The sequence below is a fragment of the Neolamprologus brichardi genome, chromosome 20 (assembly GCF_056152115.1).
Source record: "Neolamprologus brichardi isolate AB-2024 chromosome 20, ASM5615211v1, whole genome shotgun sequence".
In the NCBI taxonomy this organism is placed as follows: Eukaryota; Metazoa; Chordata; class Actinopteri; order Cichliformes; family Cichlidae; genus Neolamprologus; species Neolamprologus brichardi.
Window position 1 is genome coordinate 10293116 of NC_142123.1, and position 17217 is coordinate 10310332.

The following is a 17217-nucleotide window of genomic DNA, read 5'->3' on the forward strand; positions in this document are numbered from 1 at the left end:
TCACCAAGATGAATAAGGTCTGAAGAAGTGCTGGAACCGCTGGGGGAAAAAAAGTTTATGACTAAGTTAAAACAATGGAGTCTTGTGCCGAATTCATCACTTCATTCAGATTAATTGAATCACACACTAATTTACATTGATATTGGGTTTTGGCACAATTCTGAGCATAAAATCTTTAAATTTGCGAAAATTCAAGGTCCTTCAGTCTGCGATTAACAAACCGGATGACGTCATTGACGTAACTCACTGACGGCGTGAGTTCAGTTGTCACTCAGCAGATGATAGCATGAAAGTAACCTTAGCATGCGTTACATTGATTAATTAACTACGGAAATAAGCACAAAGAGGTGACTTAAAGTAGGCGTAGTTCACAAGTGGCAGTCAAAGTAATAAAACGCAGAGTGTGAGAAAAATCGGTTCTACTAACAGTAAAACGTGGGTTAACTTTAAAACTTGTTAGCTATCACAAGCCCCTAGAAAAAAAATCGAGTGGCTAAAGCTAATGCACAACCATAGGGTAACTGCACTAGGTTAACCGGGCTGTTCAGTGACTGAGCTTACACTGCTTCACTGTTTTTTTGGCGTTAGCGCTATGGTCCCGAGCTAGTGTCGGTCGCTAACACTGACATTAGTCCTATATTGCTAGTTTGGAAACCAATTGTGTTGGTGGGCAGGATAATGTTAGCAAGCTACTGCAGGCGGCGTTAGCTTTAGCAAAACAAGTGCTCTGAGTCAGCTGACTGCCTGCTGAAAGCTGCCAACAGACCAGTGATGGATCAACTGAAAGTAAAGGATCGTATATTGGAAAATATCTCATTTTCTGTTAAGAAGGTAAGCGCTGCTGGGTTGATTACCGCTAAAATACTGCCAGACATTTTCGCGTTAAGATTTTTCACACGTTTGAATCACTATAGCTAACATTAGGTCATCTTTTGTCTGCTAAAGAGGGCAACTTTCAAGTCAGGAGGACACAGGAGGGCCTTGCCCCTACTGATAAAGAGAAAATAGCGTAGTAGATGTTTCATATAATGTTTTATGGCTCCAGCTCTCAGTTAAGTAGAAGTTTGTGTCTTTTTGGCTATGGTAACAAAAGTGACACCGAGCCCCTGTGTTTGTTCACTGCGGCATGTGTTATAAACATACCTACAACCATAAATCCGACACATTTGTAGCAAAAGAGGTCAGTAGATCTTTGCTCTTGATTTTAAATGTAAATAATGGGCCATTTTGGAAGTCATGTGCAGATCTGCTTGGTGTTGTGGAACATTTCCTATAACCTGACAGGCGGCATTGCACCGTCTTCCTTCTTCTCTCCCAGTTAGCTTTTGCATTCGTTTAAAAAAACACGTTTATCTATTTAATGATTTATCTTTTGTCATTTTATTTATTGTTTTATATCGTTTTATATTATTACTGTTATTTATATATTTAATCTTCTTCCCCTTGACATTTTCATTTATCTGTGTTGTATTTTCCTGTCCAAATCACCAGTCCCATAATCAGGTGTTTGAATTAGAAAAATTCCATATTTGTTTATTCCATCAAGCAAATATCTGTATTTCACCAGGTTTTACCCTGTAATTTACCATGTTCATATGTTTTATTGGACTGACACCTAAAGGACTGTAACAGTGCTTGTAAGCAGATATTCCTCAAGCTTGTGGGCAAATGTACAGTGTTTACCTCTGACAAACATTAGTCATGTGAATAAAGTCACAGGAAATAAATGATCGTTTTTTTCTTGAGTTGCAATCCTCAAACCTTTCCCCAAAGTGCACACAGTTTGTTCATGCTTTGGTATTTTAATACATTATATTAGGTTCAGGATTAAGTTCAAGGGGCTTTGCAGGTCAGTCGAGGACAATGAAACAGTGTTGCCTGTCACTATTTGGTCCTCGGTGCCAGCACATGCGATTTGAAGTGAAATAGTCACTACAAGGATAGAAGTGGCACCGCTCATCACTAATCACATTGAAGACTAATCACGTGAACAATGTATGAACTAAAGCCTGTTTAGTACCTCCTGTCCCTATTATAGGTAACAAGAAATACATGCATATCATATAGCTAGCTGAAGTCTCCAGCCCAGAGTCAAAGATATTTTATTAAGTCTGTGCTGCAGCCAACTTACCTTGACTGTCAATGTAAATCATGAAAGGCGAACTTTCTTGGCAAGTCCTTGACTTGGCTTAAAATCCTTGGTTAACTGTGTGTTGTATTGTATGATTAATTTTCTTGAGACCTTGTCCTAAATGTTATTCATGCAGTGTTGATGACATCCATAAAGATACTTTAACTTCATCATCAATTATACTGCTTTAGTTTCATACAACATCATCTTTGATTTCAAACAGATAGTTTGAAATCAAAGATGCTGTTGTGTGAAACTAAGGCAATACAAATAACAGTGGATGACCAGTTTTACAAATTCAGTCATGGGAAGAGGTCCTTTACATGGTTATTGGTGGCTATTTTATTTGTCTAGAGTGAATGAACAACAAAACAAACCAACGATGTCTCTTCACAGCTGCAGAGTTACTTTGCTGCCTGCGAGGATGAAACTCCAGCTATTCGGAATCACGACCGGGTACTGCAACGGCTTTGTGAACACCTCGACCACGCTCTGCTATATGGGTAAGATGGTCACTAGAAGCAGATTGCACGCACTGTACATAAAAGCTACCATGACACCATGATTTGCAAAATTCCCATCAAGCTGAGCATTTTACTTGTTGCCATTTGAGTGCTTTCAAGCTACATGTCAGTGTGTAGACACCCCAAAAGGTTGATTTTGTTCATCTTTTCGTAGTGTTTTCAGTGAGAGAAACATTTCGTCACTCATCCAAATGACTTCTTTAGTCTCAGCTGACTGTAGGTTTCCCCAACCTTATAAACAGAACATTTGTACAGTGACTGAGACCAGCCCAATGAACGAACAATGAGCTGTGAGGTCAGTTTCTTGATCATTAATATGCAAATTGTCACAACTGTTGATAAACAACCACCGATCAAAGTCCCTTGATCATTGATCAAAGCCCATTGATCATTGATCAAAGGCCATGAGTATGGAGACAGCTTGTTCGATTTGTCAACCACAAGATGGTCCTGCCCTAAAGCATAGCCTTGTACAAAATAAACATCATGTTCTGTTTCCATAAGACCTGAACCTAGAAACTGAGACCATAAACTCTTCCAGAAAATGTTTACTGAGGCCATGAATCAAGGGAGGAACAGTCCACTTTTGCTATGCGCTCTGACTTTTTGCAGCTGTGTGACACTCCCCCTGCTGATGAGGGAGAATGCAGTTTAAAATCTCTTCTGCACTGGCTCCAGTTTTCAGATCCAGATGTTGAATAGATCTTTTGTATAAAGTCTATGGATTGAAAGAGCAAACATTTGTATCAATTGTATTTTTTCTGTGTTTTTCTGCAAGATTTATGTCCATCCATGATATCTGTTACAACTTGTGGATGCTTTTGGTTTCAGTTTACATATACACTTTTCACTGCAGGCTGCAAGACATTTCCTCAGGCTACTGGGTGCTGGTCCTTCATTTCACTAGAAGAGAGGCTGTGCGGCAGATAGATGAGCTTCAGCACATAGCAACCAACCTTGGTCGAAGTGAGGCATCTCTCTTAGACCAGCACACACACATGTGGAGTACTTGGAGAGTAAATTATTACTGAGCTATTATCTTTGTTGTTTGTAGGTCGTGCGTGGCTATACCTGGCACTGAGCGAGAGCTCTTTAGAGAGCTATCTTCGGCTCTTTCAGGAGAACCAAGCACTGCTGCATAAGTATTATTTCAAGTAAGTCATCTAGTCGTTTGATCCCGATGGCTTAAAGGAAATGAAATGTTGCTAATCAGTTATATTGAAACTGAAACATTGTCTTTTGTGAACACGTCTCACAAATTTTTGTTGTTTAAAAAAATTCTTCACGGGTAGGAACGCACTGGTCTGCAGTCACGACCACCTCACGCTCTTTCTCACACTGGTGTCCGGCCTGGAGTTCATTCGCTTCGATCTGGAGCTGGTTGGCATATACTTGACTACCATATCAATACAAACTAAATTTCTTAAATGACTGCAGCATAACTATATGTTTTTGTTGGGTCTTGGTGGTTCAGGATGTGCCCTATCTGGATGTGGCCCCCTACATGCCAGAATACTACAAACCACAGAACCTGCTGGACTTTGAGGAAAGACTGCCCAGCTCAGACAGCCTGTCTCTGCACTCCTTCACCTCCCTCACCTCCACCAACCTGGAGTGGGATGATAGTGCCATAGCTCCTTCTAGTGAAGGTGGGGTGTACTTAATGTGCTAATCCGTAGCTAATTTTTATTTCCTGCTTTTCTTACTTTTCTTCAGATTTGATTATGTGTGTTTTAGAGTAGAGAAACAGACTAACTGGTTTTGCAATCTTTGCAACTTTACACGCTATTAATTCTTTAATAGCCCTTAAAGTCAAGATTGAGTAGTCAGTTTCTTTTATTTATTGAATTTTTTTTTAATAGCCAATAGAAATATGTAGTGTTAGTTTTAAGTGTTGCTGTGTCCGCAGTGTGTGGAATTAGCTCTCGTGTTATTATATTCTGCTCTTCTGCTGAGAGGACATGCAGGCATGGCAGGCTGTATTTTGGGGTTTATGATGTAATCAGGGTTCACATCAGTGCAATCACACACTCATGTGCTTTTGCTCATACTGTGATGTCAGGCTAATGGCATGTCAAAGCAGAAGTTAGTTTGACCTTGGCCTTTTATTACTCACAGATATCAAAGAGCATTTTATCAGCTGTCTTGGCGTGCAGATGCCATTGGTCATTGAATATTGTCATCAGGGTGATTGCAGCACTAAGCATTTCCCATTCACACCCCACAAAGCACCAAGCCAGTTCTCCTTTTTTTTAGTTCCCACTAGTTTTCCACATCGATTCTGTTATTTTGTGTTCCACATATCATGTTGTTTTACTGTTTCTGTGACATTGACTAAGTCTCCTCTCACCTGTCTCCACTCCATCTCTCTCTAATGTTGAATGTTATTCCTCCTTTTTTTAGATTATGATTTTGGTGACATCTTCCCCGTGTTGCAGTCATTGCCAAGTGCAGACTGGGAAGGTGGGACATTGGTCAACCCTCCCTCTCCTGCCCTACCATGCCTCCTTCCTTCCTTTCCTTCCTACTGTCTGGCATGTTTGTGCTTAAAGCATGCTGGATACTCTACCAGTAAAAACTGCTAGCTGGTGTAAAATATTGTATCTCAAGACACAGAAATACACTTGATTAATGGGAAATGGGTAAGAGCGGTTGAGTTTTATGTAGGTGATTTCAGTTGAATTGTAGGCAAATTTCAATCTGAAGTTTTGTGACACATGACTGACTTTTTATGAATGAATGTGATGTACATTTACTCCCATAGCTGGGAATTTTAAATCGCATTGTGTACGTTTAATACAAATTTAAAAGCACAGTGCTTTCTTCCATAATTACAAAAGTGAACCTCACAGAAAAGGTAGCATTTAATAAACACACGCATAGGACATAGGTACTTCCAGCTGAAAGACTTTAGTAAAGCTTTATTAAATCATCATATTAATTCAGTTAGAAGAGAGGCTTATTTTACAGGAAGGTCATCATAAATATTGACTAGTAAGTTTGTTTCACCTGGGAACTCGGTGTTGGGTGGGTTATAAATGAGTACAAAATTATAAGCCCCACTATGAACATTTTTGTTTTTAAAATTATTTTCCAAGTGCTGTTAAACAGGCCAAAGATTTGTTTTAATGCAGCTTTTCCAAACATCCTTGTTTTATTTTAGATGCTTTCATTATTTTACACAGAGAACAAAATTATTTCACAAAAACTACCAGGGTCACAGTTATTAGCTCTCCTGATGCTAAAGGTCAGTTGTGTATCTTTTTTTGCTGGATAACAACCTGAAGGAGTTTGTTTCACGTCTGCTGAGCAATCCCAGTTCATTTTTCTTTTGCGATTCTCTCAAGCTCCTCCAGATTCGATGGTCTTCTGGCATGGATCTCGATCTTCAGTTCACCCCACAGTTTTTGAGGACTCACGTCAGGCTTTGTACAGGCCAGTCAGTAACATTCACTTTGGTTAAGTGGAGGTAGTTCATCTCCAGGAGCGACTTATGTTTGGATTAATGGTGTCAGACCCAGTTTTGCTGCGGCCTGCTTGAGGGTTTCTTTGAAAATCTTCACATATCCTTCTTTCTTTATGATTCCTTTCACCTTGATGAGATTCGCAGTACCAGAAACACTGAAGCATACCTACTTCCTCATACTCCCACCACTGTGTTTCACTGCGCAGAAGTTTTTCTTGGTCTACAACCTCACAGTCCATTCCTGAGCAGGGTTCTAGTGATCGTCTTCTTTGAGAGTACAATTCCCGACTCGGTCTTTGAAATTGTTCCCTTGCTACCTCAGCCAGGTTTGTTCTGTGCTGTGTCGCTCTCTTTGAATTTCTTGATGATAGTTCTCACTCCAGTTCATAACAATTTTTAGAAACGCTTTGATAGCTTTGTATATCCATCTCCTGCTTTGTGAGAGTCAACAATTGTTTTTCTCGAGTCTAAACTGATTTTTTGTGTTTTTGGTATGATGGTTTCTCAAGTGACAGCTCAAACCCTCGCTGAAGTTTTTATACTGTGTAAATTGTAAGATAACCCTCAGCTTTAACTTGATTTTACTTTGACCATCACAAAGTTAAAGTAGTTTGTGCTATGGCTCAGTAAAAAGGTCGGTTTTTCAGGAGGCTAATAATATTGATCCTGATTTTTTTTCCCCTGAAATAATAATGTTATTGTGTGCAAATTGAACTTATTTATGCTTTCTAAAAAAAAACTAGTATGTTTAGAAATGTGTTGAAAAATTCCTTTAAATGTCATAGTTGGACTAATAATTTTGCACTCATTTGTATTTGCTTCTGTCATGTTGTGCATGTGTTACTTGTTGGGAGAATGGTCCCTGTGCTCACTGTGCCTTATTATTTACCACAGCAAGAGATGCTCCTGAAGTAGCTGTAACTCACCTCATTGAGTCTGTCTCCGGTACACTGTGTATCTGTCTGTCTGGCATACCATTTTGTGTAATGTTGTCCTGTGTCATGTGTTGCACCGGCCTAGGTTCAGCTAAGCTGTAGTGTAAGGCCAAAAGTGATGATCGTTCTTGGTCACAGAGTTCAAATGAGCTTTTAACTTTATTTTACCACATGTGTATACATTAAGCTCCCGCATGCACACGCAATCTGTAAACGTGAAATTTGTCACAATTCATTCCACGGACAAAAAATTATTTGTGCGAACATTGTTTGTTTGGAGAAATCTTCAACGTCGTCTAACTCTTTAAGCTGTAGTTCTATTTGCTGACATCAGGGCTGAGATACTCCAGGTTTCTGTCATGCACAGATGTTCTAGTTCTTAATACCTCAATTCCAAATATCCAGCTTTTAGAAAAAGCAGGATGCTGTTGGATAACAAATGCTATTCTCCTTTTGCAGAGCCATCCTAGCTGCCAATGGCTTTCTGTATTCTTGACAAAGCATGCTTGTCCATTTTCTGAAGCTTTGATGAGAATATAATTGTCAAATGCAGCTTGTAAAAAAACACAACAGTCATTATTAATAACCTTAATGTCAAATACTGATTCCTCTAAATTATTCAGACATATCCATGTATCATCTAACGCTGCCAGCTACAGTGATAAAGCTTGACCTAGGTCTGTGCCTGTGCAAAGAAAACCTCCGCCTGTGTGCCTAACTGAGCTCTTACTTGTTGCATTTTATGCTTTTTTGACTCTGCCAAAGGCCTACCAAGAACTCTGCAGTCCCTAACATTTGTTGTGCTACACAGGTGAAGGAATACACACACTTTTTTTGCGGCGCTGTTTTGTTGGTCACTTCTCACATTCTGATAAAAATGCATGAATAGAAAGAATTCTCCTTCACATTACTTCTTTGTAGTATTTGCTACCAAACCAACAGGACGGTGCAAACGAAAAAATTCTGTGTATTTCTACAATGGTGTCAATGTAAATGTAGTAACTGCTGCTGCTTTTGCATGAAATAATTGAATCTCTGTGCCTTTTCACGGTAGAGGGTGACCTGACTGACCAGGCAAGCTGCCCACGATCCAGTGGCTCTGATCCACAGACGGTCATAAGCGACGCTGTGGTGCTTTCTACCACTGTGAGGGTGAAGCTACCGCCTGTGTCTCCTCACAGCCCCACATTCAGACACAACCCGTTCAACGAGGACTCGGACACCAATACCTCAGCTGACGTCACACCAGTTCATGTGCCTAGCCGCCACAGTAGCACCACCACATGGGATGACACGGAGATCAACAGCAATGAGCTTGAGGTTATTAGGTAGGGTAGATACAGCTTCCGTTACTGGCATGCACATATTTCTGGTGTTTCGAACAAGCGCTAACGCCTCTGTTGTTTCAGGATGGCAAAACGAAGGAAACCAACAAAGAAGAGACGTGGAAAGAGCTTTACAGATTCCATCAGCAGCACCCATAACTCCATCTCCTCTGAACAAGTGGAAATGGAAAGTAGCATCACTTCAGTAGATGCTGATTTAGTTAACTGCTCTATAGTGAAGCTGTATGATGAAGGAGAGTTGAGGAGAAGCCGGCTTGGATCAGAGGTTCTGGATGAAGGACGCGATGATGGAACAGGCCTGCGACTCCCAGAGATGGCAGACAACTCCATGGACAGCTTGGGCCAACCGCTGTGTGACGTCATTGACCAGCTCAATGGGACTCTGGATCGAGAGGACACCTGGGAACATCCAGAGGTGGACAAAAATAGCAGATGCTCTTATCGGAGCTCCGAGCCTCCTGCACAGCAGCCCTTTCGTAAGGATTCAGGGGGTAAACCACCTGATCCGGCCCCAGGAGAGACCTCTTGCTCCCCTCTGGCCAAAAGCCCCGGCTTCCTGCCGACCTCTCCGGTTCCTGCAGACGTTTGCTGCTTTACCCCCAACAGTCCAGACTCTCCTCCCACGCGTGGTAGCCACCATGACTCTACAGAGCTTAGCCAGTCACAAACTTTTTCAGGTGGCCTTGAAGATGAAAGAGAAGCAGAAGCGATTGCAGGACAAGAACCCGTCATGAAGGAGGAGGAAGACGCACAAACAGACAAAGAGACTTTTAAAGCCGAAGAAACAAAACAAGTATTACAAGAGGAGAAGCTTAGTCCCTCTGAAAGTTCTCATCCTGCAGAGTTTAAGTAAGCAGCTGAACAAAATGAGCGGTTTGTTGTTATATCGTTGTTTAATGTTTGTTTAATAGTGTTCGTCATTCAAATTTCAGGGTGGACAACAATCACTTGCTGCTGCTTATGATTCATGTGTTCAGAGAGAATGAGGAGCAGCTCTTCAAGGTAAAGACGGAGAGAGAGTTTTTTTTATTGTCTTTAAGGGATGGTGGTTTTAGTGTTGTTGCACCTGCTGGTTTTGACATCAGAGAAGTGGATACAGGTTATGTTTCACACTTTACACCAACCCTATAAACAAAAACCTAAATTGATTCCAATTTCTTCAAAAATCATTATGTAACACAGTTAAGTAACATTGAGAATCATCCCTCTAAAAGTCCTGTGTGGACTGTGTCATTTATATAACATCGACATCATGTCGTAGGCTGCTTTACAGCAGACAGTTTCCAACACTTGTCTCAGCTTTTTCTTTGTGTTTTCAGATGGTGAGGATGAGCACAGGTCACATGGAGGGGGACCTGCAGCCTCTTTATCTGCTGCTGACTGACTGTTACATCTACCTGCTTAGAAAGGGTGAAAGTCTTGTCTGTAATAAGGGATGAACAAGTCCAAAACTTAAACTGGGAATTAATAATAATGCCATTTGTTCCCACAATATATATTTAAAGTATATATTTAACAGTTGTGGGAACAGTGGGGTCCAAGTTTCACAATTTCAAGTTTTATTGTCGTTACTCAGTAAAGACACATATTTCCCTGTACATTCAAAATCTTCCTTTACTGTCCACAAAAGATGCCAAAGAGAAAAAATGAACACATAAATAAGATATATAGGATGAACAATCATTTGAAAACAATAGAAAAGATTAGAAATATCAGCAAATGAGAAACACAGAAGAAATAGAAGATTTACATACAAAACTATATAAATAAAATTAAAGAATCTGAGCTGCAATAAGAGCTTGACATATTTATATATTTTAGAATACTACATCAGCTTAATGTGCTGTAGTAGGATAGCAGTACCTGTATTTGGGCTGCACATAATGTTTACACATGAGATTAACATTTCTGCATGTCTCGTATTCCTCCGCAGGTGCAGCAGAGAAGCCCTACACAGTAGAAGATGCTGTTTCTTATAACGAGCTGGACTACATATCAGTAAGCTGTTGCATGTTTCTATTACGCAGCACGCAGTTACCTCATCATATTATATTGGTAAATGGCCTGTATTTGTGTAGCGTTTTTCTAGTCCCTAAGGACCCCAAAGCGCTTTACACATTCAGTCATCCACCCATTCACACACTGTTGATGACAAGCTACATTGTAGCCACAGCCGCCCTGGGGCGCACTGACAAACATGACAGTTTTGTTTCTGATGATGTCATGATGTTGTTTTCATTTAGGTGGGCCTCGACCAGCAGACAGTAACACTGGTTTGCACCAACAGACGAAGAAAATTCCTGTTGGACACAGCTGACACCTCGCTGACAAGGTGAGTACGTATCTGTGCCTCATATTTGTTTTTACCAGTTTAGCTCCACGCAGTGTCTGACATGTCCAGTATTTCCATCTGACATGATTGTGTCTTTGCAGCATGCCTGCGCAGTCTCTCCTTTCATATTTGCATGCATGTATAGGCTGACATGTCAGAAATCAAATAATCTGCACTGAAATGAAGACTCTTCTGTGACTTAAGTTAATTTTATGTCCAAAGCAGGAGGCTAAATAAGTATTTCCATCCAACTGTAAGCATGTGAGCCGGAGAGATACTGACTTTATAGAAGCATGAAGGTTACACCACCAAATGGTCGTTAGTCCCGCCTCCTTCTGACCTCCAGTCAATTTCTTCTTGACTTTTAGTTGGTTCCTGACTATTCTCAAGTCAGCTATGGTAAAAGGATGTCGAGAGCCTCCGTACCCCTCAGTTCTGACAGACGCCACCATGGAAAAACTGGCGCTCACCAAATTTGTCTCCCAGGAGTCTCACTCCGAGGTAAAGTAACTTTAAACACGATGATCACATTCATTTCAATCATTACTGATATATAAAAAAGAACTTCCTGGTGCACCTGTTCAGGTAGGAGTACATATATGTACATATTTCATCCTCTAGAGTACATATTTATACTAAAATAACAACTTTCCTTCAAAACAGCTTAGCATCCCTAACATCAAATATTATAACCCCAGTTCCAGTTGGGGCACTGTGTAAAATGTAAATAAAAACAAAATGCAGTGACTTGCAAATCTCATAAACCCATTAATCACAGTAGAAGATCAAAAACATCTTCATGATTGTTTTTCTTTGTATTTTACACGTAGGGTTGTAGAATAATTGAGAGTCCCTGCTTTATTGCTTTCATATTTCTTGGCAGACTTTAAAAGAGGTGGCTAACTGATCCTTACCTGTGTTCCCAGGTATCTGAAGTGTCTATTAAACTGTATTCACTGGTTCACTGGGAGGATCCTATGGACATGACTTTATCTCCCCAAGGTGGTCCACCAAATCTTGGAGGATTTTCCAGCACAAAAGAAGGGTCTCTGCAGTATCGGTCTGGAACTACATACCTGGGTAAAGAGCAGTGGAAGAACTGCTACCTCGTTCTCAGGTACGAGCAGGTTGTTGTCTCCTTATTTTAATATCAAACATTAACCCTCAAGCATTGTGTGTTATCAGTTTTGTGAGGTCTCTTTCCTTGAAAAAGCAAAGAAACCACTGATAAGCATTAACACCACTGACATACTCTTATGAGTGCTATGTGCAAGAAGTGTAGATTACATTTACCATACACCTCACTTCCTTCTATTCACTTTAGCAGTCATAGTGAACTGTATGTGTTTAATGTGTCTTTTGTTAAGTTGAATGTAACTATGCTCTCTTGTCATGCAGCAATGGGATTCTGTACCTGTATGCAGAAAGAACAGATGTGACCCCCCTGCTCTCAGTCACCATGGGGTAGGCTTCAGATGCAGACTCCATCCATTCATGAAGCAAATCCAAAGACACTGAAGTTCACTGGTATATTTTTCTCATGTTGTTTGTATTCTCTCACTCTCACTTCAAAAGAGGAGAGCACTGTGGAGGCTGCCGTCGCTCAAACAACACAGAACGTCCACATGCTTTCCAAGTCATCCTGACAGAGCGCCCCCCGCTTGTGCTCAGTGCAAACAACGAGCAGGACATGGCTGAGTGGATGCAGTTACTCTGCCAGTCTGTGTCTAAAGGGGTGAGGAGAGAAAGCTGGTAAAGACAGCCTGTTCATTAGTGCTCATGAGGTTCACCCAACCATAAAAAAAACTCTTTAAAGAGCAATGGTTATGGTCAGCTTTAGATATTAAAAGAGGAAGTGCATTATTTTCCTTCTATGTACCGGCCGTGTGAAAATGATCATTACACATTTGTTACAACAGTTTCTGCTGTTCCCATATTTCTATAGGCATGGTGTAAATATAACATACAACCACCTTGCTTCCAGGTCATTCCTCAGGGTGTCTCCCCCACCCCGTGTATCCCATGTTGTCTCGTGGTGACAGACAAGAAGCTGCTGACTTGCCATCAGGACTGCCAGACGAGTTTCTTTCGTTCACTGGGCAGCGCTGACATCTGTGATGTCATCGCTGTCAGCCTGGAGGCAGACATGGCGTACTGTGTTATTGTGAGTGACCATTTCTAAAGCTGGTTACTAGTGTAATCTCTGTCCTATACTGGAAATTGTATAGCACTGCTGGAACCACTGGAAATTGTATCATAATTTAATGAATGTTGATAAAACTCATGCTTGAGCCGATTACAGCGGCATTTTGCCTGAGTGCTTTCTATGAACACACTTCAGGGTTCAGTATCTTGTCCAAGGACACTTTTGCATGCAGACTGGAGGAGCCAGGGATCGAACCACCAACGTTGCACTTAGTAGATGACTTACTGTACTGGCTGCCCCATGTACATTGCATAAATTACGTTTCACTGCTTTAACACTTTTTTAACACTATAATAAGCATCACTGTTATTCTCCGATTTGTTGGTAGGAGTTTGCGGCTGATCGGGCACAGTTCCTCCCGCCCTGGGTTTTGTACTTCAGCGGCTGTGGAGAAAGAGATCGATTGCTGCAGGCTTTGGACGACGCATGGAAGGCCATTTTTCAGGTAACAACATCGCTTAGTCTGTCAATTGTTGTGTGTTTAAGAAAAAATAGAGCAACTGTGCAGCCAGTGAAGATAACTACTGTCAGGATGTAACCCTCATGCACCCTCTCCGCACACAGGTTGAGCTTCCTCACAGAGACGTTTCTGATCCATTGGTGCAGAAACGCTGCGGCGAGGCACTCGAGCTGATGAAGAGCGCCTGGCAGAGAGCCGACAGTCTGGCTCGAGGCAGAGCCCAGCGTGAGCCGTGGTGCTGACAGACACGCACATGAATATCTACACATTTGCGTGTGTTTGCAGCCACTGAGTCTGATAGTTTGACAGGATGGGGTGTAACAGTTTGTGCCACTGCGTAGTCATAAACTAAAAGACTTCTAAACCAATGAGATGTGATGTGGCTTGTGATGAACGTCTGATTCTTAAATGTAATCAGAGAAACTTCCTGTTGTAGAAGCACTGCGTGGTGCACATCACATTGCAATGATGCAAGACCGCAGAGTCTTTTAGTAGCCTGATAAAACAGCATTATAACTCACTATCTTGGTATTCCTCATACATGGGAGCAGTGTAGACTGAGTCATGCCAAATCAAAGACATTTGCTGTCACATGATTTGACAATTGAGATATAGATAGAAAATGATAATTACATTATTTAGCAGATTGAAGAAGCTTGATGGAGACACAGAACAATTACCAGAAGCTTCTCTGTAACATGAGAGTTTTATGCACGCACATATACAAAGCCATTAATGAAACAGGAAATGGTTGGTTGTTGGTTTAGTAAAAAGTTGACACTCCATAGCCGGAACTTTCTGCACAGCTCACACACCCGTGTTAAGAAAAAGTCACTTGTTGCTTATTAACACTTAGAAAACGTGCTTCTGAACCATAATGGTGGCGTATCATCAGTGCAAACATACAGCACTGCACAGTATCATTGCATATTCACTGACGGTTACATATGTGTTGTGTACGTTTGGGATTAAGTTTCGGTTTGTCAGCAAGTAGTTACTCTGAAGTATTGTCACATACACACTGCACATCATCGGGAGAGAATGAGGATATCCGAATACTTAACACTTGCACTGTTACATAACATGCTCATGGCTGCAGCATCTGTCCGAGTTCCCGCTTTATCAGTTTTAACGTTTTCATTCAGATGAAAATAACTTCTTTCAGGAAATACAACAAACTTGCCTTTTCTCCACTCTGCAGAGATGAGTGGAGGTTTCCATGCTGACTTGCACTTTTTTTTCCCAGTTTTTTTTTAAGCGGTACTGGTTGTGGCATTGCATTAACATGCCATGTTTAATTTTATTTCCTTTTTAGAGAAAATGGGAACAGTTGTTACCAAATTATCCAGTTTGGAGGTTTGTTTTTGTTTTTTAATGGAGGATTTAAGGTTTGCGTGAGGAGTTATTCAATAACTGAGAGCTAAAGAATGTTTTGACTTCTCATTTTTATTTTGCACCCGTAGTTTATGCTGTACTGTAAGTTTTGACCACACATCTAGATTATAACATGCCTGCGTCCTCTGCACTAGTCCCAAAGTAGGACCACATTTGAGGTTTAAAATCCTTCAAAATGTTACAGTCTAGAGCCTTTTAAATAATAGCCTGTTACATTAGCTAATAGTAAAGCCTTAATCTGGCAAGAATACATAATTACAGGACAAATTTACAAAAAATAAAAAGCCTCCTTACTTGGCATAGAAATTATTGTCCGGAGACATGAATAATGCATGTTTGTCTTTAGTATTGAGCCTGATTAGAGGATTAAAGTGCTGCTGCATGTGCTGTGTGACTGCTGTTCCTGGAAGGCTGAGATAAATATGAGGTTTTCTTTGCGATGACAATGTTGCCTTTTTTAGCTGAACTGAATTAAATTGCCAAATTATTTAATTCAAGCACCAGTTTTTTTTTTTTTCTTTCAGCAATGCCTTACACTTTATAATTTCACAGGGTCTAAAACAATCAACATTTTTATTCTGGGTCCTTTGAGAGAAATGTCAATGCTTGTGCTCGATGTAGGTCTGTGGGTCAAATACGTCTTACCACTACTTACTGTTGAATATGTATGGAAATGTTACCCAGGCCCTATACACATGTCACTGTGTTGCTCTCATGTCCGCATTGATCTGTATTTTAAGCTCTTCTAAGTGCCCCATGTTCTCTTTCACCTTCTGCTTTTATTTATTCATATATATCATTTTTATTTTATTTTATTTTACAAATAAATCTAATCTCAGGTGAAAAGGGTACTTCACAAAAGAACACTCACCAGTTGCTTCTTCTTTTTTGAGCATTTCATTATTATTATTATTATTATTTAATTTTTTCTGCTTTGCAGCAGTCCTTTTTTAAATTCTCTGCTTTCCTTTTGGTGCCTCCCTTGTGCTCGGTGCATTAAGAAGTGATTTTGCACACATGGACGGCTGCAGAGTGATGTCAACTGTTGGAAAAGGTTTTCTGGAGAAATCCTTTTATATTTTAATGGGTTCCAAAATAGGATTGGTTGGCAGTGCGGGTAAATTCGTCTCCCACAGTGGGAAAGAAGCATTGCAATATTTGGACTTACTTGAAATGTTTGTCGGATGATTAATAATGAATGTGTTTAAGAGTTGGAGAATATGAATTGTATATAAGGAGAAAGTCAAAGTTAGTCCTTTTAAGCAGTGTTTTTGAAGGTGAGACATTGCTGGCCAATGATGGAAGACATCTTTTAAGTAATGCATTATGCAAAAGCGCCTTTTGATTTTTGTTTACTGCATGTAATATTTTTATTGTGTTTAGCATTTTTATTAAATTGTACATGAAGCACTAATCAAACATAACAGTCCCTGAACTCCCACTTGGAGAAGTGCATGTCGTGAAGGTTTTATACTGTTCATTTAATGTAACGAATGTACAAATAAATCTTTGTGAACTGTAACCAAACCCCGTCTCCTGTGGTGTCATTTCCTCTGCTTTTAGTATGCCCGTTTGTGTTTTTTAACAGCTGCCTTTTTGTCATAGGTCACGCCAGTGAAATATGGTGCAATACAGTCGAGTCATGAGGGCAGTTGTGTTAGCGCAGGAACAGAAGATTCACGGGTAAGAGGGCATCTTAGGTCACTATGCTTTTAGGAAGTGGAACACAAAATGTGTTCCCATTGTCTGTGATTGTTTTAGATACATTTCTTGTGTATGTTTGCTCAATTAATAGTTTCTTTTTGTAGTGCCTATGACATGCTGCTTGGTGATTTGTATTACCTCTACCAAGGAGATTATGTTTTGAATGAAGTCTTGAATGAGTTCTGCTGAGACCTAGTAGGGGTGTAGAGTGGACTCATGTTAGCAATCTATTCAAATTTGGCATACTTCCCCTTCAAAGTCCACTCAATAACTTATTGGTTGAAAATTGATTTAAAAAAACTTTCTAACTTAGCAACTATGATTCTTAAAAGTGTGTTGTGTATTGTCAACTTAAAGAAAGTACCATGTAAAGATTTAAAATATCATGTTACATTTGACCTCTGACCTTTTCTTCAAGGCCAGTAGATTGAGCCGAAGGTCAAAGTGATAATAATGCTATGTAGAGCTTAAATACATATTCATTTTTAATTTTCTGTACTTTACACACATTTAAAAAGAGCAAATAAAACAAAATGAATAAGTGAATAAGATACAATACTAATCCCTTAAAAAGTAAACACTGCTTCAATCACTTCTATGTTTTAAATCAAAGTTTTCAAACGTTTTCTGACCAAATGTCACACTGAGACAGTGGCAGATGAGCTGTTATATATTCGCAGTTTGCTATTTCAGTTACTCTAATTTCTCTGACACACCT

The 17217-nt window shown here is 40.1% G+C and overlaps 1 protein-coding gene across 3 annotated transcripts; it reads left to right on the top strand.

The window, feature by feature from the left end:
- Positions 1-276: 276 nt before the first annotated feature.
- On the top strand, positions 277-16322 carry plekhm2 (pleckstrin homology and RUN domain containing M2). 3 transcript variants are annotated; one of them, XM_006785344.2, is made up of 20 exons: positions 277-831; positions 2528-2634; positions 3512-3621; positions 3710-3809; positions 3948-4035; positions 4130-4304; positions 5059-5118; positions 8111-8384; positions 8466-9251; positions 9335-9404; positions 9722-9812; positions 10336-10400; positions 10646-10734; positions 11103-11235; positions 11661-11851; positions 12133-12198; positions 12310-12469; positions 12719-12898; positions 13269-13385; positions 13505-16322. In XM_006785344.2, exons 1-20 carry the CDS (start codon positions 772-774, stop codon positions 13640-13642), a joined length of 3060 nt encoding a protein of 1019 aa, XP_006785407.2. In that variant the 5' UTR covers positions 277-771; the 3' UTR covers positions 13643-16322. The 3 variants fall into 3 exon arrangements, with proteins under 3 accessions (XP_006785407.2, XP_006785408.2, XP_035761440.2); XM_006785345.2 differs by lacking the exon at positions 5059-5118; XM_035905547.2 differs by lacking the exons at positions 13269-13385; positions 13505-16322 and having other exon boundaries at positions 11661-11861; positions 12719-12851.
- Positions 16323-17217: the final 895 nt, after the last annotated feature.